General features: G+C 36.6%; 3 protein-coding genes across 7 annotated transcripts in view; 1 reads left to right on the top strand and 2 right to left on the bottom strand.

Moving 5' to 3' along the window:
- Nucleotides 1-324, bottom strand: part of RPAP2 (RNA polymerase II associated protein 2) — a 42,196-nt gene extending 41,872 nt beyond the window's left edge. The window contains exon 1 of one of the 2 annotated variants that reach the window (XM_074596489.1): nt 220-324. In XM_074596489.1, coding sequence (XP_074452590.1) covers nt 220-280 — 61 coding nt within the window. In that variant the 5' untranslated portion in view covers nt 281-324. The remainder of the gene's footprint in view (nt 1-219) is intronic. The other variant, XM_074596490.1, reaches the window with a different exon arrangement.
- GLMN (glomulin, FKBP associated protein) lies at nt 1-22,909 on the top strand. 4 transcript variants are annotated; one of them, XM_074596491.1, is made up of 19 exons: nt 1-433; nt 2,007-2,078; nt 2,585-2,710; nt 4,087-4,206; nt 5,028-5,136; nt 6,364-6,610; nt 7,093-7,192; nt 10,106-10,293; nt 10,782-10,835; nt 11,774-11,804; nt 12,191-12,280; nt 12,810-12,851; nt 12,936-13,009; nt 13,327-13,411; nt 15,553-15,662; nt 16,649-16,712; nt 20,026-20,149; nt 21,579-21,661; nt 21,803-22,909. In XM_074596491.1, exons 2-19 carry the CDS (start codon nt 2,013-2,015, stop codon nt 21,908-21,910), a joined length of 1,821 nt encoding a protein of 606 aa, XP_074452592.1. In that variant the 5' UTR covers nt 1-433; nt 2,007-2,012; the 3' UTR covers nt 21,911-22,909. The 4 variants fall into 4 exon arrangements, with proteins under 4 accessions (XP_074452592.1, XP_074452594.1, XP_074452595.1 ...); XM_074596493.1 differs by having other exon boundaries at nt 133-433; nt 15,556-15,662; XM_074596494.1 differs by having other exon boundaries at nt 302-433; nt 2,636-2,710.
- Nucleotides 22,357-27,371, bottom strand: part of C8H1orf146 (chromosome 8 C1orf146 homolog) — an 8,897-nt gene continuing 3,882 nt past the window's right edge. Inside the window, exons 4-5 of the mRNA XM_074596495.1 lie at nt 24,871-24,949; nt 22,357-23,025 (exon numbers count right to left, since the gene is read on the bottom strand). Of these exons, the coding sequence (XP_074452596.1) occupies nt 22,906-23,025; nt 24,871-24,949 (199 nt within the window). The 3' untranslated portion in view covers nt 22,357-22,905. The remainder of the gene's footprint in view (nt 23,026-24,870; nt 24,950-27,371) is intronic.

Here is a 27,371-nt window from a genome sequence, read left to right on the forward strand (position 1 = left end):
CAGAGGCGACGGACCCGGCCGCCGCCGACAGACGCCGCTCGCCGGCCCCGACCGGGCAGCCGGCCTGGCCCGGCCGAGGCCCACCGAACGCGCACCACCGACCGCGGCCGTCCCGGCGCTCCCCCCAGGCACAGCGAGTTGGGCGAGTCCGCTGTGCCAGCCGCAGGGCACAGGGAAAGCCCACAGCGCCGAGCGGGGGGAGCGGCGCGCGGAGCCTACCTGCGCGCCGCCGGCTGGACTTCCCCTTCGCGCCGCCCTGCGGCTTCCCGGCCGCCATCATCGCGGCTGCCCGGTCCGTCCCCTCCCTCCGACCTCTCACCCGGGAGGCGGAGCCACCGTGGCGGCGTGCCGCGGGACCGGCAGCGGCGCGGTACGGCCGATTGGGGCTGAGGGGCAGCGGAGCAGGGCCCGGCTCCACCGGCGGCCTGCTGAGGTGAGGGGCGGGTGGCCTTGTGATTTTTTTTAAATTGAGACGCGAGTTAAAGGCTTTGGCCGCCTCTTTGTACCGGCCTGCGCGTTGGACCCGCCTGGGGAAGGGGCTGAGGCTTGCGTTTATTAGAGAGGAGGGGGTTTGGCGGGTACTAAAAATAGAAAGTTTCACACGATTCGGGTGGTCTCTGCTTGCCGCTGAAACCTCTATAAAGATTTATTCAGAAACTGGATTAAGTATTAAGGCCTGAGACCGTCTGCGAGCTCAGCTGGTAAATCCTTGGAGCAGTGGCTGCTCAGGGCACGTTTCCAGGCTGTAAGTACATTGTAAAGTTACTGAGGGCTGAAAAATGCAAGAATATTAGCATTCAAAAGTATATTTAAGTTGCTTTGGGAGGATTAGTAGCATCCAGTAAAATTAAGAGCTCAAGTAATACAATGTGTGGTAATAAAGTATATGATAATGACAAAACGACGGGCTAGGTACACTGCTAGATTGTAGTGACATAAGTATCTTAAAATAGGTCGTTGAGAATAGGAAGTGAGTTGTTTATTCTTTAAATAATAAAATTCACACATAGGTGCTTTTTCAGCTTTTGTGAGATGCCTGCTTTTTGTAAATATCCAGATAGGTTAATTGTCTAGCTATTGTGTGATGTAGCTGAGGTCAATCATTAGAGGAAAGATTGAGGGCTTTACATTGAGATGTCTGTATAAATATGGAACTTGGGCTTTTGAAGAATAGTTAGCTAATTATCTGGGCATAGAAGTAACTGACACTCATAGTGGTCATATAACCAGGTTTAGGCACATGAAATTACTTAAAGTTATAAAGATTATGACGGCTGCTGTGATATATCACATGTATAACTAAGCTTAATTTTATTTGTAATTCATGGTCCTGACTATGTAGAACTTTGTATGTACTTAACATTACTCAAATGTTTAACTTAATTGTTTTTAGCAAGAAAGCTTTAAATTACAGAGGTAAAATGCCACTGAACCAGCCCAACTTAGACATTAGTAAGAAATAAATTATACTGTGTGCTTAATCTTGATGGGACTGTTGATATAAATGGGCATGGTGGTTGGATCAGCTCCGCATATCCCAGGGATTGGATTAGAGAGTTCTGGTAACAGCTGAGCAGGAGCTCCTCTGGTGAGAATAGTTGCAGCAAATGTAGTGTATCATGGGCACCTGTGCTTGCTACACAGTGAGTCCAGACTTGCTTTGCATCAGCTGCAGTTTTCAATGTATGTATCCAAGAGAGTAGCTGAGGCCTCCTGTCTTCTTAAGATGACCCCAATACGACTTGAAAAATTGCTTCCTTATTCACAGAATGCAGGTTGTTTCCTGTCTGTAATACTGTCTCCTGTAAGCATGGGGAGTAGAATAATATAGTGTACACTTCTTAAAAATGAATTTTTCTGTGTTTTTTTATCATGTGGTCTTCATAATAGCTGTCTGTTTAGCTTGTTCTTATTCCTCTATTGGCATTTTTTTGATAATGTGATTATTTTTCAGTCTCTGGTTTTACTTCATGTGTTTTAATATTGCACTCTTTAATTTATAATAGTTTTCAATGCCAGAAGAACAAAGTCAAACTATAATGGCGGTTGACGAACTTCAGGCCATAATACAAAGATGCGTAAGTAGTTTTCTTTCCATAAAAGTAACATGTGTGAGCAGTGTGCATTTCTCTTCATACATTATAATTAAAACCAAAATGACACCAAAACACAAGATAGTTGTTAGCAGAACTCCTCACTGGGCAGCGAAGTTCAGCCTCCAGGTTTCATTGACTTTTCTGTGGTGCTTATTCCAAGATGAGATGCTTGATAACATCTGCATCTTGGAGACAGAAGTGTTCTTGTGCTCAACAGTACCTGTCTGAAGTAACAAAACCCTATCAGATTAATGTAGAAAATACATCTTCCAAGCAACATGCCGTAATCTAGATTAGAAAGTCCTATTGAAATACTGCTTTGTCTTCTGTAGTAGCTCTTGGTTGCATTTTTAATATGTGAAAGATGTTATATAAGAAAAGATAAGTTACAATGACATTACATTTAATTTTGAAATGACAGCTTGGATTTTCTTATTTTTTATTTGCCTTTCATAAGTATAGATTTAAGCATGCATTTTTTTTTCTAGCAAGTTCTGGAAGAAGCTGATTTCAAAGGAGAAGATTTTAATCTGTTTCAGGTAGCAGGTCAGAAATGTTTAGAAGATGGGTATGCATCTCAGTTATTAGAAGTAATTCAAAATGAGAAAAATAAGGTGAGTTTAAGTTTGCACTATATATTAGTTGTGCATGAACACACTGTTAAGTAGATAAAACTGCTTGTTAAAAAGGGAAAGCTATTTCCGCTGTGGAGCAAGGCTGTACATATGAATAGATAAGTTGCTCTGTGTCAGGTGCACATTCTTGTGTAACTTTAGGTAGCTCACATAAACCAAGTCATGATAATCTTAACAAAACCCATAGTAACTGTTTTTCAGTGAGTTAAGTAAAGAGAAAAGAGACAACAAAACCATAACTAAGAGAAAGTGTCAATGTCCCTCTTTTGCAGGACAGGATTTCAGATGGTGTACTGGGTCTGGCTGGCATTTTCTTCATAGCGGCCTGTACAGTGCTGTGTTTTAGATTTGTAACCAAAACAGCGTTGATAACATGCCAGTGTTTCAGCTATTGCTGATCAGCGCTTGTACACTGCTGGGGCCTTCTCTGTTTCTCAGTCTGCCATCTCAGTAACAAGGGAAGTTGGGAGGGGAATCAGCTGGGACAGCTGACCTGAACTGCTGAAAGAGATATTCCATACCATATAACATCATGGTCAGCAATAAAAACATAGGGGGACTCGTTACGAAGTAGCTGTTGCTTGAAGACTGGCTTGCCATTGATTTGCTAGTGGGAGTTGTTTTTTGTCATATTCCCCCCCACCTTTTGTCCTCACTTATTAAATTGTCCTTATCAACTCACGAGTTATTCTGGTTTGCTTTTCTGATTCTCTCCCCCATCCCACGGGGGGAGGAGAGCGAGCAACCAGCTGGTGGGTGCTTAGTTGCTGTCTGGGGTCAACCCACCACAGATGGTTATAATAATATTGGCCAAAATTATAGGAGCCAACTCAGCTGATGCTAATGTCTGTAGGCGCTTTGGGGAGCTGGGAGAATATACTAAATTGTACAAAGATAAATAAGTTCAGAAAGAAAGTGAAGGATAGAATGTTTTGGCATGTTACGTGGGGGTCACAGTCTGGTTTTGAATTTTGTGAGCTTGGACTGAAGCTCTTGATCCCCTCAGGTTAAACATAATTTGTCTAAGCATTCTTTCTTTCAGCAAAGCTCTTCTACTCCGTCTTGTTTTAAAGGTATTGTCATATAAACTCTTAGAAATATATGTTGACATGTTAGAATTAGTACATTGAAGAAAACTATATAAAATAAGTGTTTATAGGTATGGGGAGAGAAGACAATGTACGTCAAGTACAGACCTTTATGGCAATAGATGTTAAATTTTCAATTATATTATTATGGTTTTGGTTACAACCAGGACATCGATCTGTTGTCTTTTTTGGCCTTCATGTATACAATCTTTCTGGGTTTAGAAAATGTCCCGCTTTGGTTTCTTCTCTGAAAAATCTGTTTTTTAGGTTATCATCAAGAATATGGGTTGGAATCTCATCTCTCCTCTTGTTAGATGTATTTTCATGTACAAACAGGAAGATGATAAGCGAGAACACTGCCTGAAGATACTAGATCAGTTGGCACAGGTATGTTTGTGAAATATATGGTTATAATACAATAATTGTAGGGAAGGGAGAGATCCTAATTTTTCCTCTGATTTCCAAAGGAAACAAGGCATGAATACTTCTGGGTTCTTCTGTCCATTTCCCATACCTTTTAAAATTTTAAACTCCTCATCGGCCAGTTTCATCTGAAGTAGACACCTGCTTAGTGTTCTCAGAGATAATTAACCTTTTACAAATCATGTGAAGTTAGTAACTGGGCAAAACAAACAGACATTACCCAGAAGAAAAAGGCATATAGAACTCATAAAGTTTTTGATAGCCAGCTGCTGCAGTTAGAGCAGCCACAGTAATACCGCCTCTTGTCTACTGCAGATGCAGAATGAAAATGAATACCTGATGATTCTGATGGAACAGTAGGGGGAAAAAAGTTTTAATCTATAGGAAACTATTTTCATTTCATTCATGTACTTAAAAAACACCTTGCAAACTCTATAGCTTGAGTTACATTCACAATGAAGTTTTTCTTTTCTCTCTACTCCTAAGGATTACTTTGCTAAGGTACTGTGAGTTTTTTATAGACTGCAGAAATCAAGTTTAGTGTCATTATTTATTATGATATGTTTTCAGCTTATATGAAAGTCTACACACATATATACTCTACAGAAGACATTAATTGTAGGGAAATACTTATTGTTTCACATTTGTTTTCTTAAGTATTATCTTGGATGGTCAGATCTGCTTTCTTCACGTTCAGGAACTTCTGTATTGAAGTTTGCTAGTGATGAATTTTTTAGCTTATGACCAAGACGATTAAAAAATTATGCATTGTTCCTCTTCTGCAGCTATGCAATCCAAAGGAACTTTTTTTGGGTTTACTTGAGCAGATTGAGCAGACTTCTGGGGAGCAAGTATGCCAAACTATCATGTTATTGCTTCAACCTTTGCAGACAGGTAAGATGCACTTTCTTGTGTGATTTCTGAATTAAATTATTTTCCCATTTATTTAGCAAATTAGTTTAGCCTTTGCTGGAATAGTTTCAGAATATGTCTGTGCTGACAGGCTTTACAGTCTACTCTATTTGCAAAGTAACACAAGGTATAATTTTCATGCTTACATTGGCCTGTTAGAAAAAGATTTTATATGGGATTAATAGCATCAGTTGAAAAAGCAATATTTTTCATATTATGCAATAGCTAAAAGCTATTTTTCATCATTTACAAGAATGTGGTCCTGTGACAGTTAAATTTAGAGGTGTAAACCATTCATACAGCTGTTACAGAAATGGAGAATTGCATGGATTTGTGAAATTCTTCATTATCTAACATTTAAAACATACAATTCCATATTTTCGTAGTATGAAACTTTTATTTCAGCTTGAAGCAGGTTGAAATACTTGGTTGGGGGGGTGGGAGCATTCTTCTGGCTTACATATAAAATCTAAAAATGTTGGGTTTGGACACCCACTAAGTAGGTAAAAAGCAGTAGTTTCTGTTTTGATATGTGAGATGAAATCAAGTGCCTTGTATCGTGTTTAAGTCTGATTGTAGCACTCTCTGAGGCGAGTTATTGAATTACGTTAAAATTTAACAAGAGAAGCATTTTGGTAATTAGAAGTAGGTGGCTTTTTTGGATAGCCCACCCGGAGTCAACCTGCACTGAATGCAGTTTAAGTGGAGAGCCACTTGTGCTACTTTCTCAGTCTGGGAGCCCCCCTCTGTTGGTTCTGCTGTGCAGTACAGAATAGTTCTGAGCTGCTTTAGGTAGAGTCAGATCTCAGCAGAAAGGCTGGGCCTCTGGTTTTGCCAAGCAATAAAGTGAGAATAAATCAGTCCTCCAGATCAGATAAATGAATATTATCGCACTTAGACTAATTCTAGACAGACAGTTTTTCAGTCCTCATCATGGTGCTACAGAGAAAGGAAGAATGTGTCGAAATGCATGACTGCTTTAATATTTGTCATTCAAATATACGGTCATCTTAACTACAGCATATTAAGCTAGGTGATGATGTTTAGTCTTCCTGGATTTGCTCATGTGATTTCAGGTATCAGTCCCTCCTTCACTGAAACTAAAGGCTTTCATATGTAGTCATATTGTTTTTCTTCACATTTTCCTCTACTAAGTAAGTAGTAACATTGTCTCAAAATCTTCTCTCTCTCTTTTTTCCTTTCCCTCAGTGCTTTTGAAACTTCAGAACAAGAAGGCCTACTCAGTGGGTTTATCTTTGGCCATGATTATGAATCAGCTTACTCCCTTACCTGTACCTTATACGAAACAACAAATACAAGAAGATAAACTTGGTCTCTGTCAATGTTGTAATGCAGTGATGGACTTTGCTAAACCTTTTGTGAGTGAAGTTGTTAAAAACATGGAAAAGTCATCAGAATACAATGACATGGAGCTGAAAGAAGAATTATTAAAATTGTGAGCGTCTTATGTCTGTTATATATTCCTATAACTTAACAAAAAGAACAGTAGGCATTTATGACATAGGCAATACATAAATCATCTTATTAGTGTTTTATAATGCTGTCAACTTAACTAATGTGATATTTTGACGAAGAAAAGCCCTGAATATGCCTTATGTATTTATGAAGTGAGAAAAGAAAGGTCAAAATAATTATATTTTTTTAGCACAGGAAAATGGTAAAGAAATATTAGTCTCTGTGCTGTGAAGCTGTTTTGGTATTCTTCTAAAATTTACAACAGTGAGGGTAATCATATTCTGGAGGTGATGCTTCTACAGTTTTGTTGTTGTTTTTTTTTTTTTTTTTTGTTCTCCTTGGAATATCAGGAATAGCAGCAGCTAGTAAGAGTATAGACTTTATTGTTGGTCATCAGTGACATATTTGTGACCTGTATTTGTGACCTTATTGGTGATTTAGTTTCACTCGTTTTTATTTCAGCTGTATGAAAAGCCTGAAATACCCATTATTGACAGCTCAGCTTGAGCAACTTGAAGGCATTGAAGAACATCCCTTTCGCCGTTTTGCAACTGAAATTATAGTAAGTGCAGTCAAAATTCATTACAGTGTTTGCAAAACCAGTGGTCTGTTTCAGAATCACCTATAATTCATTCTAGAGCTCATTTTGCTTCCTTTATTGGTTAGTGGGATGACTTACTAGGCCTTGTAAGATAATGCAGGCAGGTAAAGGTCTAGAATGGTTCCGTGTCCCATCTCTGGAAATTACAAATTGCGCAGACATAGATTTGCTCCTTATAAACCAGTTTGGACTGCTCAGTAAATCAGCAGCTGCTACTTTGCTGTAACTTCTTCTTTTTCTTGGCGATGTATGAATTTATTAGAATATCTAAAGGATTGTCTTTGCTGCGGTATTACATCAAGGCAAAATCTACATGTTACTTTTAGTCAAAGTGTTGCACAGGGAGAAATCTCTAATGTGCCTAGTGTAGTGCCAGCTGACTGTTAAAGAATATAAATTGGTGCTTGACTGCTGCTGATGCTAGAAATTCAGTGGGAACATGTCCACTCCATGTTACCAATGCAGTTACTCTGGTGATGTTTTACATAGCAGTTGTGTTTTATTAGAGCAAGATTATTGTGAATATAGATAATTTTATTTAGATTTGCAGCAAAACCAAGCCTTATAATGAGATAGTCGGGTACAGTCCGTGCGTATGTTGGAACACACAATAAATGTATGTTTTCATAAATAGGACTAGGTGTGATTAATAAAGTTACAGCAAGTAGAGCTGTGCTTTGTTTGTGTTTTGAATGTGGTAAAGAATATTTCCTCTCTTGCACAAATCCAAATGTAGTGCCTTGACCCTAGCTGGCAGCTAAGCCCCCACGCAGTCACTCACTTAGCCTCCCCCAGCGGAATGGGGAAGAGAATTTGAATGGCAAAAGCAAGAAAAACTCATGTGTTGAGAAAAAGACAATTTAATCAGTGAAGGAAAAAAACCCCACAATTGATGCGTATAAGTGATGAGGTCACTCACCACCTCCTACCAGCTGACCAATGCCCGGCCAGTCTCTGAACAAGTTAATCTGAAAAATATGACGTCCCCAACCCCGCAGTTTGTCTCTGAACATGATGTTACGTGGTATGGAGTATCTCTCTGATCAGTTCTGGTCAGCCGTCCCAGCTGTGTCCCCCCCTGGCTTCTCACCCACCCTCTGCCTGCGCGCACTGAGGGGCAGAGGAAGAAACAGAAGGCCTTGGTGCTGTGCAGTCACTGCTCAACAATAGCTAAAACGCTGTTCTGTTATCAACACTGTTTTGGTTACAGATCTAAAACATAGCACCATACAGGCCGCCATGAAGAAAATCAATTCCATGGCAGCCAGACCCAAATTTAAAATATTTGTAAATATCAGTTGTCTCTAATTTTCACATGCGTGGTTATACAGTGATTTGTGTTGTGCTGATGAAATGAAAGAACCTTCTTAACAGCCAGGTGCTGAATTATTTTATAAGACTTTATTCAGAAGCAGGCTGGTAAATATTATAATGTAATATAAGGGTAGAAAATATTCACAGTACTAAATGGAGTCATCCCTCAGGATAGCCAATGGGCCGTTAGTTGGGTAACATTGAATTCTAACTGGAGTTAGAAGAAAGACAGTTTTTTATATGATACAGTGGAGGAATTAGTCCTAGAAGAGCAGAAAAACTGTCTGAAGGTGTCATTTTTGTGGAGGGAATGGCACACCAAGACTTACAAGTTTCAAAAGGGAGACTTGGAGCCAGGTGTGTTGAGGAAAGCACAGAGAGATATACTATATATAAGTGTGTGCAAATGTGCATGCATGCAGAGGGAGTCTGGAAGTTGCCATGTGATGCAACTCTGTTTCTTCTCCAATTTGTGTTTTAAATCTTAAGTATTTTTGCACACAAAATTCTATATCCAAATATTAAGGGATCAGTCAGGTTCGTGCAATGAAAGAGAATCTTGTCTCTGAGACCTTTACTTCATTTATTGCAGGACTTATAGGGTGTGCAGTGAAGGAGGCAGGGATTACCAGAAGATGATCTCATGGTTAAGATAGTTGAAGTGTGCTCTGAAAAGCTGGCTTTTTATCCTGCCTCTCCTGTTGGGCACAGTCTGAAAGCACATTTTTTTATGCTAATTATGAATTACCTTTTTCTTCACTTTCTCAAGAAATTCACTTCTGCTGTTTGTGGAATTGGGTAGTGAGAGCTGCAGCTAAGGTCAGTAAAGTCATACTTTGACTATATGACATCTTGTATAATCCTAATTTTCAAAAAAGTGAGACACCAGATGTTCAATTTGGACAAGCCTGGAATAGTGAGTTAACCTTGGTCTTGCTGTTCCTTCATAGGAACAATAGGTACAATAGTGCATTGTGCATATAGTACAATAGGAGTTACACTACCTCCCAATTCACATGAGCGTGTGTGGGGCTGGGGGGGGGAACCACACTAGTATTTGTGAAATACTCTGGTGTCATTGTGTTGTGCATCACTGGAAAGAAAGGCCATACAGGGTAATGCTAACTTCAAAGCAGGGTTTGTCCTTAGCAGATAAACATTGTGTTGCATATTGATTAGTGAGCAGAAAACAAAATACTGGGTATTCTCTGATCTGAAAACACAGGGGTCCTGTGGCACAACGTGATCATGAAGCTATCGTTATTCATGGCATTGTGGATAAGGGAGCCAAACTAGGGTTTTGCAGGGTGGCTTTATTTAGTCTTTTGCTAACTTTTGAGTGCTTGACTCTGCTATCTTAGTGACATTCTTCTAACAGTAGTTATTTTTCCTGCAGGGTCTCTTTTGTGTATGTGTATATATCATAAAGACTCACAAAATATTTATATTAATTTATATATATGCTATGTACAAGAATTTACTGTTAATTAAAGCTTTGAAACTTACTTGGTATACAGATCTTTTAAAGGCAACTATAGGATATCCATCTTTCTCTTTTAGGACATTTTGTGGAATATAAGAGAATTGATACCATTAGTGTTTTTACATCGTAAAGGCAAAAGTCCACACTGGGAGAATCAGGAGTTTGCGGACATAGAGCAAAAGAATTCTGCGGAGTCTTTGGCATGTCTGTCGTATCTGATGTTTGTTCAGCGTTTTGGTATTGATTGCTTTCCAATGGTATTTAGGTAAGAACTATTCTTCCTCACTTATCATAAGCCTGAACTTTGAAGATTCTTTCTGAGCAGAAGAAAGCTGTGTGAATGGTTATGAATGAAAACTGTGTATTTCACTAGTATTTGTTTTATGTCAACATTGATGCATTTATATTTTATGTAGCTTATATTACATACAGGAGAACATACTCCAGTCCTCCTACAGTTTACTCTAGAATGGTTTAATTTTAGATGAGCTGTGCTTTTATAGAAACTGGTAGAATTAGTTACATGCCAAAAATTAACATGTATTAAATTTTCAATTGCATATTTATAGACAGTTTCCACATAAGAGTTATTAACAGCAGTTTGACTTACTAATTTGTGTCTGTTTCAAAATTAGTTTTATAAAGACGTTTTAAAAAAATTTTTTTTAAAAAGACTAATCCTGTCCTATATTAACTATGTGTAAATGTATGTGGCTTATGCAGTTTAATGTAAACCTAATTTTTCTCTTTTAGTCCATCATACCTTCTCCAATGTAATATGACACATATTGAAGTGCTACTGATAAGGTAGGGTTTATGGTATTTGGGGTTCTAGATAGGAGGTGTGATCTTTTATAGTCATTCATAGAATCAAATTTTGAATATACCAGGTAAGTTCAGAGGAGATTTTTAAACTTGAGAGTTAAAATGGCAAGTTCCACAACAGGATGGCTTCTTTTATGAAGAAGTATAAAAAGTTGTCTAAAACATTTATTTATTGTTTTCAGCTTGTATTGTGATGTCATTTTTAGAAACTTTATTCTGAAAATGCAAAATTAAAGTCTTTTAAACACATGCGGAATAATCAGAGTGGATATTTACTTGTACTTCTGTAACAATTAGTTTATTACTAGAGAAGACTATCGTGATAGTATTTATTTGAATGTATTCTGGTACTATATGCACTCTGATTAAAGGTCAGGCTTTCTAAAGGAAACCAGACTTTTCTATATATTGTGATTATCTCACCTTCCAAGAGCAGCAGTGTTGACCAAATAGTTTCTAATACTGCTATAAAAGGGAAATTTCCCTTTATGACTGCTTACCATTTCCTGGTAAAATTTAAACAAGACTTTCTGGTCTCTTCAGTTTAGGATCTGCTGTGTTTTTCTTAAGCTTGCAGAACTATGCAAATGGAATCGTCTGGGAAAAGTTTAATTTTCTTTGTTAATCAGTGTCTTGGTACCTGTGAGATACGAGATGTTGCTTTTAAGCATTTATAAATATTGAGGGGAAAAAAAGCCGGTTTTGACCCTGAAGAGGGGAGTCTAATTTTCAACTTTTCATCATCCAGTTTATTCCAAAAAATCTTTGAGAAGAATGACAAAAATACTATATTTGAAAAATAGAATGAATATCGTCGAAGGAAAAGTTCTTTTTGATCTCTGTCCTAGTATTTCTTTTGAATTATCAACACTGTGTTTTTAATTAAGAACTTAAATATGATAATGTTTCTTTTTTTCTAGAACAGAAGAATCTATGTTATCTAAAGGACTTGTAAGTTTCTTGTAATCAATTTTCCAATGTTAGAATGTTTATTTTTTCCAGTTTAAAGTAGTGGTGGAACTTTATTTTCCCTTTCTAAGAAAGGTACAAATAATAGTTCAGATAATAGTAGCAGAAATATTTTGAGGCTTAATTAGGTATTCTTCAGTCTTAAAACCACTTATATTTATTGAACTTTACACACATTCATAAATGTTTAAATTGCCATTATCACTTACATTTGTACCTCCTAGGAACTTTGGATATGTGAAAGAGCTTTTATAGTGAAGGCGGTTTTAGCCAAGTAATGTTAAGCATATAGGTTAATGTCTTATATATGTGCAAAATGTTGGCAGCTTTTTTTCTTTTTTTTTTTTTTTTTGTTTCTCCACCTGCAGGATCTGTTTGAGAGCTGTTTATTGAGAATGGAAAACAATAGCCTTCTCCATCAATATTTAGAATTCAGAGGTTTTATTAATGTACCTCAGGTAATAAGCAATGTACAGAAGTCTTCAAAATTTGATTATAAATAATATCTAGCTGTCTTCTAGGTGTTTGAGAGAGGACATACTATTGCACCTTGATGCACTTTTATCATTAACTTGAAACCTTCAGTGTCTTGCTATACAGAATTGATTGTCTTTTCTACCCGCTACAGCATGAAGTTTCAGTGACGATTAAAATATACTTAGTGTATGTACAGGCCACTGAGGCAGGTGGGCACTGATCTTAGCTGAAAGGTGATGCTTGCTCATTTTTTGCCTCTTCCTTGCAAATCTGCTGCTTGGCTGCATTCTTATTTGGACCCAACAGTATGAGAAGTCTTGTGTATCAGCCCTGGGATTTCAACCACTGAAGTTAATGTGAATTTCTCTGATGAGACTCTTCTCATTGGCGTGGTTTTGTGGGTTCTTGGTTTTGGTTGGGATTCTTTTCGGAATGTCTTGCGTAGATTTTAGTCAGTGTGATGTAATATATGTAATTAGAAATTATGTTTTCTTTGTTGTCCAACTGCAGGTTTTGGTGAAAGTTATGACCCTTTGTCCCATAGAGCATCTGGTATGTAATAGGACCTACAGAATCAGTTAAGTGATGAATTTATTTAATTAGAATTAATCTGATAACAACTTTCTTTTTCTTTAGAGAAAGAAGAGTTTAAATATTTTGCAGTTGTTCATAGACAAGTTTGATGCAGAGGGAAAATATACGTTATTCAGGTATGCATCCAAATTACTGCAGATTGTGTAATATCAGCCTTATTGCAGCTTAATTGCATAGATACTATGATTTCTGACAGAGTATCTGGTAAACCACATTAATTTTACTATGTTAATTTTTGGATAAATAATGAATTTCAATTGTCTCACATAAAATCACCTGTCTTACGTAAGCTAGTCTTTAAAGGTTACATAGTCATCTTATTTTTCTATGGTAAAACTCCCAATTAGTGACTAAGGCCATAATGTCATCTAAGTTTTGACCTAACTATATAGGCAGGTTTGAAGAGATAATATCTTTTTTTTGTTGTTTGAAGGTGTTTACTGAAGACAAGCAACCATGCTGGTGTGGAAGGATACGTTATTAAAAATATAAAAGATCAGATTCACTTGTCGTTAATGGTGAGGCTATTACCACTACAAACCAAGTTGCCATCTCACAATTCTATTAGTATTATGTTGAAAAAATGTGTACAGCTTAAGCTTTGAGTGAAAAAATCCACTTTGAAAAGAAACATAAGATTGGGAAATTATGTAATTAAAAATATTAATTTGGCTTTTTTCTGCATGTGCATTTTTACATTATAATTTTACAAACATATTTCTTAATTGCAGAATCTTATTGTATTTTTCTAAGAAGTTGTTATTACCTTTTCTGTGCTTCAAAATACACGCTTCTTGCTTAAAGAGGAACTATTTATTATTTTATTTTATCCTCATAGTTCCTCATTTCTTGAATATAATTTAAATGCTACTGTCCAGACAGAATTATTAGTTTTTTCTAGGTTTTTATTATGACAGTCAGCATTATATTATGAGTGCTTCACAAACGTTAAATTCATCAAAAAGGGTTGAGCTAGCTCGAAGCCATTTAAATCTCATATTTTATAATCACTTATACCAGGAAGTTGGAAAAACTAATTAAAAATAAATTAGTCTTCTTCTTCCTCTCTCTCTCTCTCTCTTTCTTTTTTTTTTTTTTTAAACCGCTTAAGGCCTTTTCAAACCAAATTCTGATTCTCAAGGATGCTGCCTTTTGTCAAATAGGACAATATAGTAAATTTACGCATATTTTATGCTAGCATAGTTATGTTTGAAAAAGTTAATTACTATTTATTAGATCATAGTCTGTCTTGTATATTGAATCAGCAGGGATGAAGAAGATGATATGAAAACTGTTCCAAAAGGGGCTTGCACTATTTAGAATTGAATAAGTAAAAGTATGTTCTGAAATTTCCTTACTAATTAATTTTTTTGACTATGTAGCTTCAGAATTCTCTTAGTACACACTTCTTCTGTGTAGAGTTCCCTGGCTGTCAAAAAGACAAGTAATTTTAAAATTTTATCGTATGAATTTGAATATTCTGGGTTTGTTGCAAAGAATTCTGCTATAGACATAACGATAACAATTTCCAATTACTATCCATTTATTTCATCTTAGTTTTTGTGCCCTGCTAGTCTTAATCTTTCCAGGTCCCTCATCTGGTGACTTTGAACAGACAGTTACCCTTCTTATCTGCTTACCTAATATCAGTATTCCTTCCAGTCCATTTCTGGCTTTATCCCAGTTTCCTCTCTTGTCTAGTTTCTGCCCTGTGTGTGATAGCTCTTCCCTTCCACACCTTTACCTGAAATAAGGATTTTGCCAACATGGGATCTTTGCAACTCCATGCTCCCAGCTTTGTTGTACTGATGTGAAATAGCCTTTTGAAGAGGCCATGACACTGTCAGAGGGAAGTGTGGTCGGTTGCTCTTCGGGAATGATGGGGAATTTTCAGGGGTCTTAGCTGCAAGGCTTTAAAAAAAACTTCCGCTAAGCAAGTGAGAGGTGGGGTTTTTTGTTGTTTTGTCCCTCCTCGCTTCATAATTTGTTGTAATTCAGGGGAGTTTTTGTGAAAATAGCGAGTGGTCTGTCTGTGATGCAGAGGGCATAAGAATAACTATGTTTTGCCGCTTCAAAAGCTAGTACTCTCCATCTTATGCTTAAATGGTTCTCCCGTCTGTCCTCTCTGCCCTCCCTCTTTCAAAGGAAAGTAACTGAATGCCCTTCCACGGTCAAAGAACCGTAGACGTGAAGGTGTACTTTAATTGCGAGCATTGCTAGGAGTTGTGGGTTTAGAAATATGGAAAGAAAACTTAAAACACCTGATCATATTTTAAAAAAATTGTGACATTACTATTATGAAATGAATGCAGTCTCTGGTAAAGATAGCTAATTGTTCCATACTCTCAGTATAAATAAAGAGTGCCTAGTATGATTTGCAAAGTTTATGTAAATAAATATTAACTATATTGATGGTGGTATGGTGAAGAGGTGGAGAATCTATTCTGATGAAACTGAAAAGAACAGCTTGGCATAAAGAGACAAAGTGGGGAGGATTATGAAAAGACTAGTTTGTATACTTCAATCACATGTAGTAATTAAAAAATACTTCTAGTGTTTGATTAATTTTTTTTTGCTTTTCTGTTTTCCCCAAATATTTGTTAAATTAATTAAGATTTAAATTTTGCACTCAGCTATACTTCTTGTGTTATTTTTTCAGAAGGCATGTGACAACACTTGGTTTACAGGACAGCACCTGATCTCCCTTCTGGATTTAGTGCTTTTGCTTCCAGAAGGTGCTGAGACAGATCTTCTGCAAAACTCAGATAGGTGAGTTTTAATCACAGTTAGAGGCTTTTCTCCTTTTTTAATCATTTAAAAAAGACTTCAAATTACCTTACCACAATGGGAGGTATTCTGTCACATAATTAATGAGGTGACAGCATCAATGTATTTTAAATTCTTGGAACTAGAAATGGAAATGAGCACTTATTTCAACCATTCAACTGACTGTATAGAAGAAGGTCACAGTGCTATTACATTGATTTCTAACAACAAGAAAGGAATTTGTCCTCCATTCCCTGAGGATATAAGGCCTCAGATATCAGATTACAGAAATAACTGGCACAGCATTATTTCTTCAGGACTGTATGGTTTGTCAGCTTTCTGCAGATTGCTGCTGGGAATCCAGTATCTCATGAGTGGGAATACAGAGCCACTTGAACAGCAAATACTTGGATTAAGTAATACAAAAATTACTGGAAATGTCTCTGAAAGTCTCCTGTATAGGACAAGTCTCTTCCTATGTGATGAGTAAAGGTTGGGCTTCTAAGTCAGTAAGGTGATAGTGTCCAGGTAATTGTACCGTTTATCTGGAAAAAGCAATAAAGAGTTTCTGCTAAAAAGTATGGTAAAACAAAAGCAAACCCCATATTTTTAAAAGGTACTCAAAAGTAAAAATTCAATACAGTAATAAAGAAAACTGTCCCACTAGTTTCTTTTCAACTTTGGCTCACGAGTGACGCATATTACAAATTCTGTAATGAGGTTCTATCTCTTCAGAGAACTCTCTCCCTCACAATCACCAGCCGTCTCCAATCTGCTGACAGTTGTAATCTTACTTGCAAAGTGTCAACTATTGTAACCTGGACGTTACTGCAGACTGGGCTCTAGGCTGAGCTATAACGTGCAACAGATCAGTGGTCACGTTTTGTACAAATGGATGTTTTTAGGATGTCTGGCTAATGGACTATTTAAATTATTATCCCTGTAATATAAATCTGTGTTCTAAATAGTAGTGTATTTTTAATTCACAGGATTATGGCATCACTAAATCTACTGAGATACTTAATCATTAAGGACTGTGAAAGTGATAATCAAGTAAGTACTAATTGATTTGAAAATGATTGATTACATAAGGGCTGGATTCATGTGAACGCTGTTATCCTTGATTCAAAAACACGTTTTTTGCATTTTTCTTTGCAATGGTCAGTAATCCAGAAGTGATGTTTTTATTAACTATGTCAGAAGATATGTGATGTGTTATATTTGTTAATGTTGCTTATTTATTTGGTGGTATCCCTCAAGCCTCTAAGTGTATTTCTTAATAATACAAACCTTTGCAGTTTGAGATCCATTTTATTCATCTTTAGGCAAAATATTTTTTGTCTGACACGCTAGAATCTTAATCGTGTTAAGATTTCTCAGAAAGTATTTAATAATCGTATTTAAATAGCTTTTAGCTGTGCAAAATGGTATTCTATATTTGCAGTACCTGTGCAGCTGCATGATAGGTACATGTTAAAAGCTTCTCTAGGTATCAGCATCAAAAAAATTCTTGTCTGTAAGATCCATCTGCTGAAGTAACAAAAGGAATGGCCAGGCCTATCCAATTTTCTGCTACATTGCTTTACTGGATATAGCTTAGAGTGTTTTATGCACAAAGGAAATTTGCCAGCCTAAACTGCCCACCACTGCAGCTTACCTACGTCGTTGTTACAGGTATACCTCTTTACTTTCATTTCTTCTGTGTGTGGATGTTTGAATGGAGCTATTTCAGAAACACCATGAATTTTTAAACTTTGAAGTATATTAAAAAATGGAAGCTGCCCTTATGTATTTTACCCATATAATATTACGCTACCTCAGTTTAAAGCAGGATTTTATAGCTTTAGTCATAATCCCCACCTGTTTCTTCTCTGTTTTCCTTAGCTCTTTTCTGTCTGAAGCAGTCAGCAGCACTTGTTACTGGTAGATCAGTGCAAACTGTATTTGTTACTCAACTGCTCTTTGGCTTTTCAGTGTAGTATATGATGATGGATCTGCTGGTTTTGTGTACAGTCAGTCCTGTCCACCTGCAGTTGATGGAAGTGTGTTCCTGAATACTGAAGGGGAAACTTGTTTGAATTTCACAGCGGGGTCAATATATGGATTCCATATTCTAGCAGCTGATTTAGAAGTGCTCTGACTTGCATTGTGCCACTCCAGTATGGAAGAGCCAGTGGAATTATTTGTGTTTAGTTTTCCAATTACATTCCACTACCGAGTGCTACTTATTCTAATTGTAAATGCAGCTGATGACTCTTTCAAATCGTTGTGTTCCACCATTCCTCTAATTTATGCAACTCTGTAGCTTTTTATCCACTGTATCATGTAGTGAACAAGCATCAGCTGATCTACTTGAAGATGCCTCAGCTCATTGCAGGGGGTTTGGACTAGATGACCTTTAAAGGTCCCTTCCAACCCAAACTGTTCTCCTTAGTACTAAATGTTTTGATTTTTGCATTAAAATATTTGTTTAAATTAGTGACAGTTTAAAGAAAAATTGCTTGTCAGTTTCAAAGTACAGTAAAGCCTTTCCTGACTTGAATACGCAGTATCGTGGCCAGAGGAACATTCTAACCTGCAATAAGTATCGTGAGGTGTTTTGTTGTTCTCCCCTAGTTCCTTGACTTTCTTTATGATTTGGAGTAATAGGCTTCAGCATATCATTTTCTGTTTGCTAAAATACACAAAAAAATTCTGATCTACTTTTAGAGCACATTGAGATCTATGAATACAAGTATTATAAGTGCCTAATGATGTTATTAGTCTAAGTAGAATAATAATAATATAGCTTGCACTGATTACCCAAACTGTAATGAAAATGAATAGTAAAAATAGTTTTCAGTTGGTGCATTTCTATTTTACTTTTTATGTAATTAGTTAGTATTGATAGAGTATATCCGTTTCTCAGTTTTCCAGAGTGATTACTATTCAAGTGCTCATTCCGGTCCACTCAGTTTCATGTAAATACATAGCTTTGCAAGAAAAGAGAGTATTCCTCTTTGATTATTATTAAAAACTTTTATAGATGGTAGCACACAATTGCTGTAACATTGCTGGTCTGGTACCTGGCATAAAACATGTCCGTACAGTTTGAGGAGAAAATAGCATCACGTCTTCTGAAGTTTTCCCTTATATTTAAGCCGTGCCAGTTCTTGACTTCCTCCCTGTATCCCTTCATATCATGCAAGAGAGGCAGAAAGAAAATGCTTCCTTTCATGTCAGTTCAGATTTTTTGATTGCTGTGTAACAAGCACTTTCATTAATCAAGTTTGAAAACCAGTATTTTTCTGGAAAGATCTCTTCATTTTTAGCCCCATTCTGGCGGAAGTAATTACCAGTTTTCTTATTTGACCAGTTAACTGTGTGTCATTTAGCATCAAAATTTGGTGAATTTTCTGCTGTAATCAACAATACTATTTAACATTGAGAATTCTTATTTTTCCGTACTCTGCCCTTTGAGGACACTGCCTGAAGAAAGGAGTCATATAAATGGCTCCTATATCCGAAGACACAAAGACTGATTTATATTTGTTTCCTTCTACAGCAGTTTTGTAACTACAAACTTACAAGGTGCCAAGGCAGAGAAGTTTTCCTCTTGGGCGATGTAACCTTGAACAACCTTGCTTTTGAACATCTTTTCCTTGTACTTCTTGCTTCCTGAGTGCCATTACTGTAAACTCCTCCTTTCACCCTATGCCAAATTGGGGAGAAGTTGATGTGTCACTTGGGCTACTGTGCCTAGGGATGGGGTAGTAGCATATCCAGTAACATTCCTACAGTGCTTTTTAAATTGAATGCAATATAGACAAGACCCTTATATGTATGGGGAGCGTGACATTTATCAGAGGTTTCATTTGGCATCGCAATACAGTGTTAATTTGGGAACTTGAATTTAAATAGTTGTGCCATTTTGCTGCTGAATATCTTAAGGGAATCTACAAGTGCTGTTTACTCACTGTAGAGATTCCAGCCTGAGAAAGTGGCTGGTACACCCCCTCCAACACACCAAGATCCCTTCACCTTTGCTTACGACAAGTTGAAAATGTGTGTTTCCATTGCTGTAGTTATCAGCCTACATACTAAGTTCGCCCCCAAACCCCGCTTTGTTTTGTTTTGTTTTGTTTTTGACTGCTTCATCCTGCCAACTTTCAACAAATAATGTTGAAAATGTAAGAGAGAGGGAGAGGAGTGTACGTGTCCATCATGCTGCTATTCATGCTTAAATGGATGAGTCTTTTATTCTTTTTTTCTCCCAGCACAGAAATGTATGTTACAAAGACTAGTCTAAAAAACTTATGCTCAAAAACTTAGCATTGCAATGCTCCACCAAAACTTATTTGTAACCTTCTCTGTTCTGTTTGAATAGACCGGTGTGTGGACCATACTTCCCAAGATTGAGCAAAATTTTTTAAAACCACTGCATGTAGGACTCAATATGTCAAAAGCACACTATGAAGCAGAAATAAAGAATAAGAAAGAAAACAGAAGAGGTTAGTTGTTTGGGTTTTTTCTTAGCTTTGTTCATATTTAAAAACTTTGGAAATCCTTTGGAAACAAATAATTGGTGAGTGCTGTATAGATCATGTTTTATTTAACTGTTCACACTATTCCATATTTAAAATAATAATTCAGTAGTTGCTATATTTGATATTAATAATTTTCATAATTGGTGAGAAAAATCTGAACTTGTTTATCTCTCATCACGTGTGTAAACCTTACGGAAACCTGATGACAGTGTCACATGAAGATCTTCAAAGCTTGTTATGCATTTATACTTTTGATTTTAAGGTTAGATAGGAGCATCTAAATCTCTCTGTGAATATATAGCCCTTGGGTTTCATACTAGGTGTGGGGAGGTTGACAAGAAAAGAAATAATTCACACAGCAAATAGGTACTCTCGTAAAGCCTGAAGGATTACATTCTTGATTATTTTACTTTTATTTTTTTTTAATCTGACACACAGAATCAGATTCTGCTGTGCGTTAAACAGACACATTCCACAGGGCGTAAGAGCTGTAGCTGCTGTAGGCCATCTCTGTGTATGTCAGATCCTCTGCTCCTTTGTGGTCTCCAGTATAATTAAGACAGCCCAAGGAGCTTGCTTCTGCTACCAAAAATGTCAGTGTGGCTTTTGGCCCCTGGTCTTATCCTCTTCTATTATTGTAAACTATATGAGGCAGAGAAGGCGAATTTTTCTAAAGGCAACCTGTGGATGTCTTTCCAAAGGGCATCCTTTAAAACGAATCGGGAAGCTTTCTCTTTTTCTTTAAGTTCTTCTTATATTTCTCCAGCCTTTGACAAAGCATAAAAAGATTTGAGTTCAGGAGACAACATCTAACTCGTAATAGTAAATGGTTTAGCCTTTTTCCCCAGTGTATAATCTTTGTAAGCATTATGTTGAATTTCAAATATGTGATCTGAATGTAAGAGTTTTTCCCCTTAGTTTTCAGACTTGTCCTTGTAGTTTTGCCTGCTGCAAGTAAACAGAGAAGCCTGCAGCCTTTTCTTAATTAAATATGTATTTCATGTCTGGATTTATTAAGTCAAGCTAAAGAACCTTCTACAATTTCTCTGGATGTGGAAATATTAAAAATGTATCACAAATCAATCAATCAGATTTAATAATTATTTTTTTCCTTTTAAGGAGCATTTTAGCTATATAAATTTTTTTTTGAGTAGCAGATATTGCCTGTTTAGTAATGTAGTCATAACGGGATATGGAAAGCCTGGCGATAGCATCCAGCTCAAACTGTTGTCGTCTTAACGTTCAGCACCTTCTGTCCTGTGTTTGGTCAATCCCTAGGTTTGCGGTTTTTAACAATTACTGGCTAGAAACGCTAATAGATTAAATATTATTTTCATTCTAAAAGTTGTGTGAAACAGCAGCCTGATCTCTGGTTGGTTATTTTCTTCTACAGAGGCACACAGTTCTAACACAGTTTGCTCTCTAACTGTTAGTGGGGAAAAGATGCCTGCAATGACTACTGAAATGCAGCTTCAGGTGAGTTTGCATTTCCTTCAGAGTTATTCAGAAGTATTGAAATTTTCTTTTCAATCTGGAGACAAATGTACATTTACAGTGGGGGAAAAAAATAAAAATTTCTTCTAATAGAAATAACACTAATCTCTCTTGTCATTTCAGGTTTTACACTCAGCGCTCTTCACATTTGATTTAATAGAAAGTGTTCTATCTCGAGTAGAGGAACTCATTGAAGTGAAAATAAAAGGTGGAATGGATGAAAATAGTTAGGTCAGCTGAAGTATTTGAATTAACACACTTCTTGTAAGACCATTTTGACTATGAGAGTCTAGTTGAAAAGGAGGCTACGAGCCTTTAAAGAAGAGCGATTTAGAGTGGCCTCTAGAATTGCAAATGTTACTCTTCGTGTCTTGTTGCTCTTCTTTTTTATTTTCTTTTGCTATTGTTATGTGCGATTCACAGAGATGGCCTATTTGCTAAAGTACTCCTCTTCAGAATTTGATGCTTTTTCTTAAGTTTAGAAATTAAAACCAAGGGTAAGGTTTTTCTTTTTTCTGTAGCAAGGAGGTAGGGTTCCACATTTATTTTTCTGTTCATCTTCAAAATTTGTTAGATAATAGTTGCTGATGGGTGTTGTGAATTACAAGGATTTTTATAAAGTGACTGGAGAACCATTAATTAAAAAGAACCATTTAAGCACAAGGTATTTTTTTATTAGGACTTTTTAATGTTGACAAACAAGATTCTATATTTACAGACAGGACTGTAAGCTATAGATAGCAAATAGTAGAAACGCTATAGCAAATGAAACCAGGTTTAAAGAAAAACACATCAACTTGGAGCCAAATAAGATGTTAATAAACCAGCAGATAACACTTATGTTTAAAAAACACACTGTAAGATTTCATACCTACACCTGTTTATGCATGGGAAACCTGTATTTTGGCATTATTTTGATCATCCTTATCTTTAATGATAAAGTTTTTCTTAAGATATTTTAAATAGTTTGGGAAATTATTATAAACAGATGAGCTTTTAAGTTCAGAATCAAGTTAAGACAAGGATAGCTTTTGGTTTTTTCTTAGAATGCACATTTGGTATAATGTATGCTATTTTTCACTGTATAGTTATTTAATACAAATTTTCATTCCAAATGCATAAGTTGTATATACAGTCTTTTGAAATGTAATTATATTTTTAAAAACGTGCTGTACTTTATTTAAAATGTAGCCATTCTATTTATGAATAAAAACCCAAATACTAAATTAATTGCAATGCAACTGGTACTCCTGAAGCATCTTCCAAACTGGACTGTTTTCTACTATTTGGGCTTTTGTCGTTGCCACTTGGTTACGAATATCATCTGCTCGTGGCTTGGAAGTTATCTTAGAGAAAAAAAAAAATATTATGAGTCGGACACAGTAATTCTTAGGTAATAGAATATTCAACATCTTATTTTTCAAATAGTACAAATGTAAAATTATTCAGCAGTGAAATTTGAATTGTTTTCTGATATTCAGGAATGACGACAAAGAGGTGATGGGATGTATCTTCTTAGGTGCAAAGACCAGTCCTTAAATAATGAGTCCTGCCAGCATTGCAGCTGATTATCTGGGTAGTATTTCAACAGGTGTTGTGTATGGGTAGCTCAGGATTAGTTGGATGTATTGCACCCTTGGCTGTGTCTGTTTAACTGGGGCAAAAAGTGTTGGTTTTTAGGCCCTGTACCAGTTAGGGATTCTCTGACAAAAGATGAGCTCATTAAACTGGGTTTACACTGCATCAATAAGAAATAATGTAATGGCAACTGACAGATTTGTGGTATTTACTATCATCACTTCTTATGGGGCTCTCCTGTTGAAATTTGGTGTGAACATTCTGAACAAGTAGAAAAGCAAATTCAAGTTTATAGGATCAGCAGTAATCTTAAAAGTTTTTTTGGGTTAATGCTGTATTAGGAGACTGGACCAGACATCAGTAGATTCCATAAAAAGTTTAAGTACAATGTTCAACATTGTAATAAGTATTTAACAGCTTTTGCCATATAATAAGCGAGATCTAGCTTACACACTTTCAAAATGATGAATACTCGGAATAGGTTAATGCTTATTATTTTGAGATGCCCCCTTCAGGAAAGGATAAAACGTAAATTTAGATTTTATTTCTAATATATCATTCACCCTGCTCTTTTTATTTTTGGTATGTGGGATGCTGCTAGTACTGTTATAGTTAATATCTAAGTTAGAATTTTCATAGAAAAAACGTTCTTTAAAGAGGTTCAGTAAATAGATTTAATTAATAATGTGTCGATGCATACAGAATATGTTGCAGATACACAGATAAATTACACTCGTTAAGCTGTATGTGCGTCATTAAAAATCCACAAGTAACTAGAGTTTTCACATTGGCTTTTTTACTTTAAGTAGAAGTCATTACACATTTAGATCCAATGCTGGTTCTGCGCTACTAAATGAAGTGAAGTGATAAAAAAGAGCCACATTAGAATCATAGAATATTTTGGGTTGGAAAGGGACCTTTAAAGGTCATCTAGTCCAACCCCCCTGCAGTAAGCAGGGACATCTTCAACTAGATCAGGTTGCTCAGAGCCCCATCTGACCCAACCTTGAATGTTTCTGGGGATGGAGCATCTACCGCCTCTCTGGGCAACCTGTTCCACTGTTTCACCACACCATTGTAAAAAAAATTCTTCCTTATAGCTAGTCTTAATCTTCCCTCTTTTAATTTAAAGCCGTTACCCCTTGTCCTATTGCAACAGGCCCTGCTAAAAAGTTTGTCCCCATCTTCCCTGTAGGCCTCCCTTTAGGTACTGGGAGGCTGCTATGAGGTCTCCGTGGAGCCTTCTTTTCTCCAGGCTGAACAACCCCAACTCTCTCAGCCTGTCCTCCTAGCAGAGGTGCTTCAGCCCTCTCATCATCTTTGTGGCCCTCTGCTGGACCCACTTCAAGAGGTCCATGTCTTTCTTGTGCTGAGGACTCCAGAGGAATTAGTTCTTACATATCTAATTTTCTTCATAGATGCTATTAAGAGCTTTTCAAGTTACCTTCAACAATATTTTGAAGACTCGGCTAAAGCATCAGAGTAACAGTATTAGATGGATTATGGTCAATATGACCCAAAATGATCCATTAAAGAAAAATAAGTATTTTATAGTTCCTGGCTAATATACTTCCGAAGAACTAAATTTTTAAAGTATATGCAACCAGACTTACCTTGGCTATAGTTAGCATTAACTTAACAGTTTCAGCAGTATTATGAACTGGTATTATACGTAAATTACTGCCCAGGAATCTGCACATCAAAATAAAGGTTAAGATTACTTTTAGAATGCACATTTAATTTGTTATGCCACAAACTCAAAAAGCATTTTCACATGATGTAAACAACTTCTTACCGTGTCTTCACCACAAGTACATGGAAGATTGCTTTTATCTTTAAAGGCAACTGGAGAGTTCATGCTGTTTGTACAGCCATCTGTCCCATGTCTGCACCACTTGTTTAGGTGGGATTTGGAAAGACTCTTTGGTTTCTCTAGGGCTCTTTGACAATCAATCAGTCGACACTTCTTAAGCATGTGTACATTCAGAGAGAACTAAACCCTCTTCTGCTATATTGTTGAAGACTGACTGTTCTCAGTGCCAGTAAAAAAATGTTTGGGTTTTTTTTTTATGGCTTTGGAAAAACACAGGAAATTATCTAAAAACACTGTGCTAAAAATACTTCAGAATTTGAACTAAGTCTTTGTAGTGTATACTATCTAAATATAGCAATCTGTACGTCAGAGATGATTAAGATAATGTGACAATTCTGCTAAGAATTTCATGTAAAGACTTGTTCATGCAAATAATTTAAACTAAAATTCATTCTCTTTCTATAAATAATGTTATTCATATGCATTCATTCTTGAGAATGGAATCAAGATTTAAAATATGAGCATCAGTTGTTCAGTGCAGTCACGGAAGAGAGAGAGAGATGAAAGCTTAGGCAAGCACAGAGCCTCTCCTTAAGACTTGTATCTTAAGTGTGTTGTAACAATGACAACAAAGTTAGCATCGCTGCTGTTTTCTGTTGTGGAGCTAAAACATGATGGGGACTTAACAACAAAGAATGAGGAATTTTAAATAATCAAAAATTTAATCCACAAAAGGTGCCCAGCTGCTCAGTTGTGTACTCCCCTGTGACCTCCCCTTGTGACTACCACCTGTTCTTCCCTGCAATCTGTTGGATGAGTTGGACTCGTTCACATTAAGACCCATGCTGGTTAGATGCCTGATCTCAACTTGGCTGCCTGTTCTTCTAATTAGCAAAAATAAGTGTTATAGGCAGTGCCCCTCCTTAAGACTAGGTACTCGGGTCACTGTTGAGTTTTGCTAAAATCTGATGCAGAAACTGTGGTTTGTTTTACCTTTAGGGATTAGGGAAATAAATAGATGCAACTTTGTTAATACTAGCAATGGCCTAAGCAAAGGGTGAATGAACGAAGTGCAACAAAGAAACAATTGCATGAACTTATTTAGATCCCTGAAAATCCATTTCTATCAATAGTTTTGCTTCCAATTACAGAAAGTCTAAATTTAGTTTGTATTTTACTAATTTGGGCAATGGGCAGAACACTGGCCATTAGAACACAATGCTGGTCTTTGCTCCAAGGTGTTTAAAAATTAGCATATGGATTTACTGAGGATATTAGCGGAATGCTCCTTTGAGCTGTGATGATAAAGATTGCTTTTCTCCTCCTTCCCCCATGATATACACAACCTTACCCAAAGCGTTCATGGTGTTGAACAGCAATCTTGTAATATTATTCTTAATAATTAAAAAAAATAATCCTTCCCACTTGCAACAAAACCATAGATAAGCAGGAAGAAACTAATACAGGAAGACCTGAAAATGTATGGGGACTTTGTTTTTTAACAGATCCAACAGGTGACTTGTAGTTTGAGAGAACGTGGCACAAGTTTCAACCACATCAATGCAAAAGCTCAGTCAGTGATTTACATACAATAGCAGAACTCCAAGCTGCCAGGTAGTAACAAAGCACATGAATCTAAAATATAATCATGCTTTGTCAACATCAACTTGGTATGGCCTGCAATGACAAAACTATTATTTTTATTTTAATAAAATTACTGTCTTAGCAAATGGAATATAGTTTCAAAACATCACATTTGTTAGTGATCAACATGTACACAAAATCCCTTGTGCATAACCACAAGGCAGACTGAGAATTAGCATTGCCATCAGCTAAATAACATGTTCTTGCTGAATGGTGGCAGAACTTTTGCGACCTCTCATGAAAATTTATGGAATTTTCATAAATGGGTAATAGATTTCCTACATTTCATCCCATACACTCTGCTACTCATCAGCATTTGGCAGCGTGCCCAGAATTTAACGAAACTGGTGCAAGTTTCATGGAGGTAAAGATCAAAGACTCCATTAGAATAGTCACTTCTTTGATGTCAAGAGTGAAAAATCAACTGCATTTAGGCCTACCGTACTTACCGGAAAATATACCGGATCAGGAAAATTACCTGATAACTGTTGTCAGCAGGTATGTAATGAAACATGCAAATTTTCAGGCTTCATTAGAAATCACAGATAAAGTTTTAAACAAACCAGTTTTGATGGCCAGTTTCATCCTTTTGGTGTAAAATAACATTGATTATTTCAGTTGCTCTAGCTCTGTATAATAGACACTGTTCCAAGTAAA

Source organism: Larus michahellis, chromosome 8, assembly GCF_964199755.1.
Source record: "Larus michahellis chromosome 8, bLarMic1.1, whole genome shotgun sequence".
In the NCBI taxonomy this organism is placed as follows: Eukaryota; Metazoa; Chordata; class Aves; order Charadriiformes; family Laridae; genus Larus; species Larus michahellis.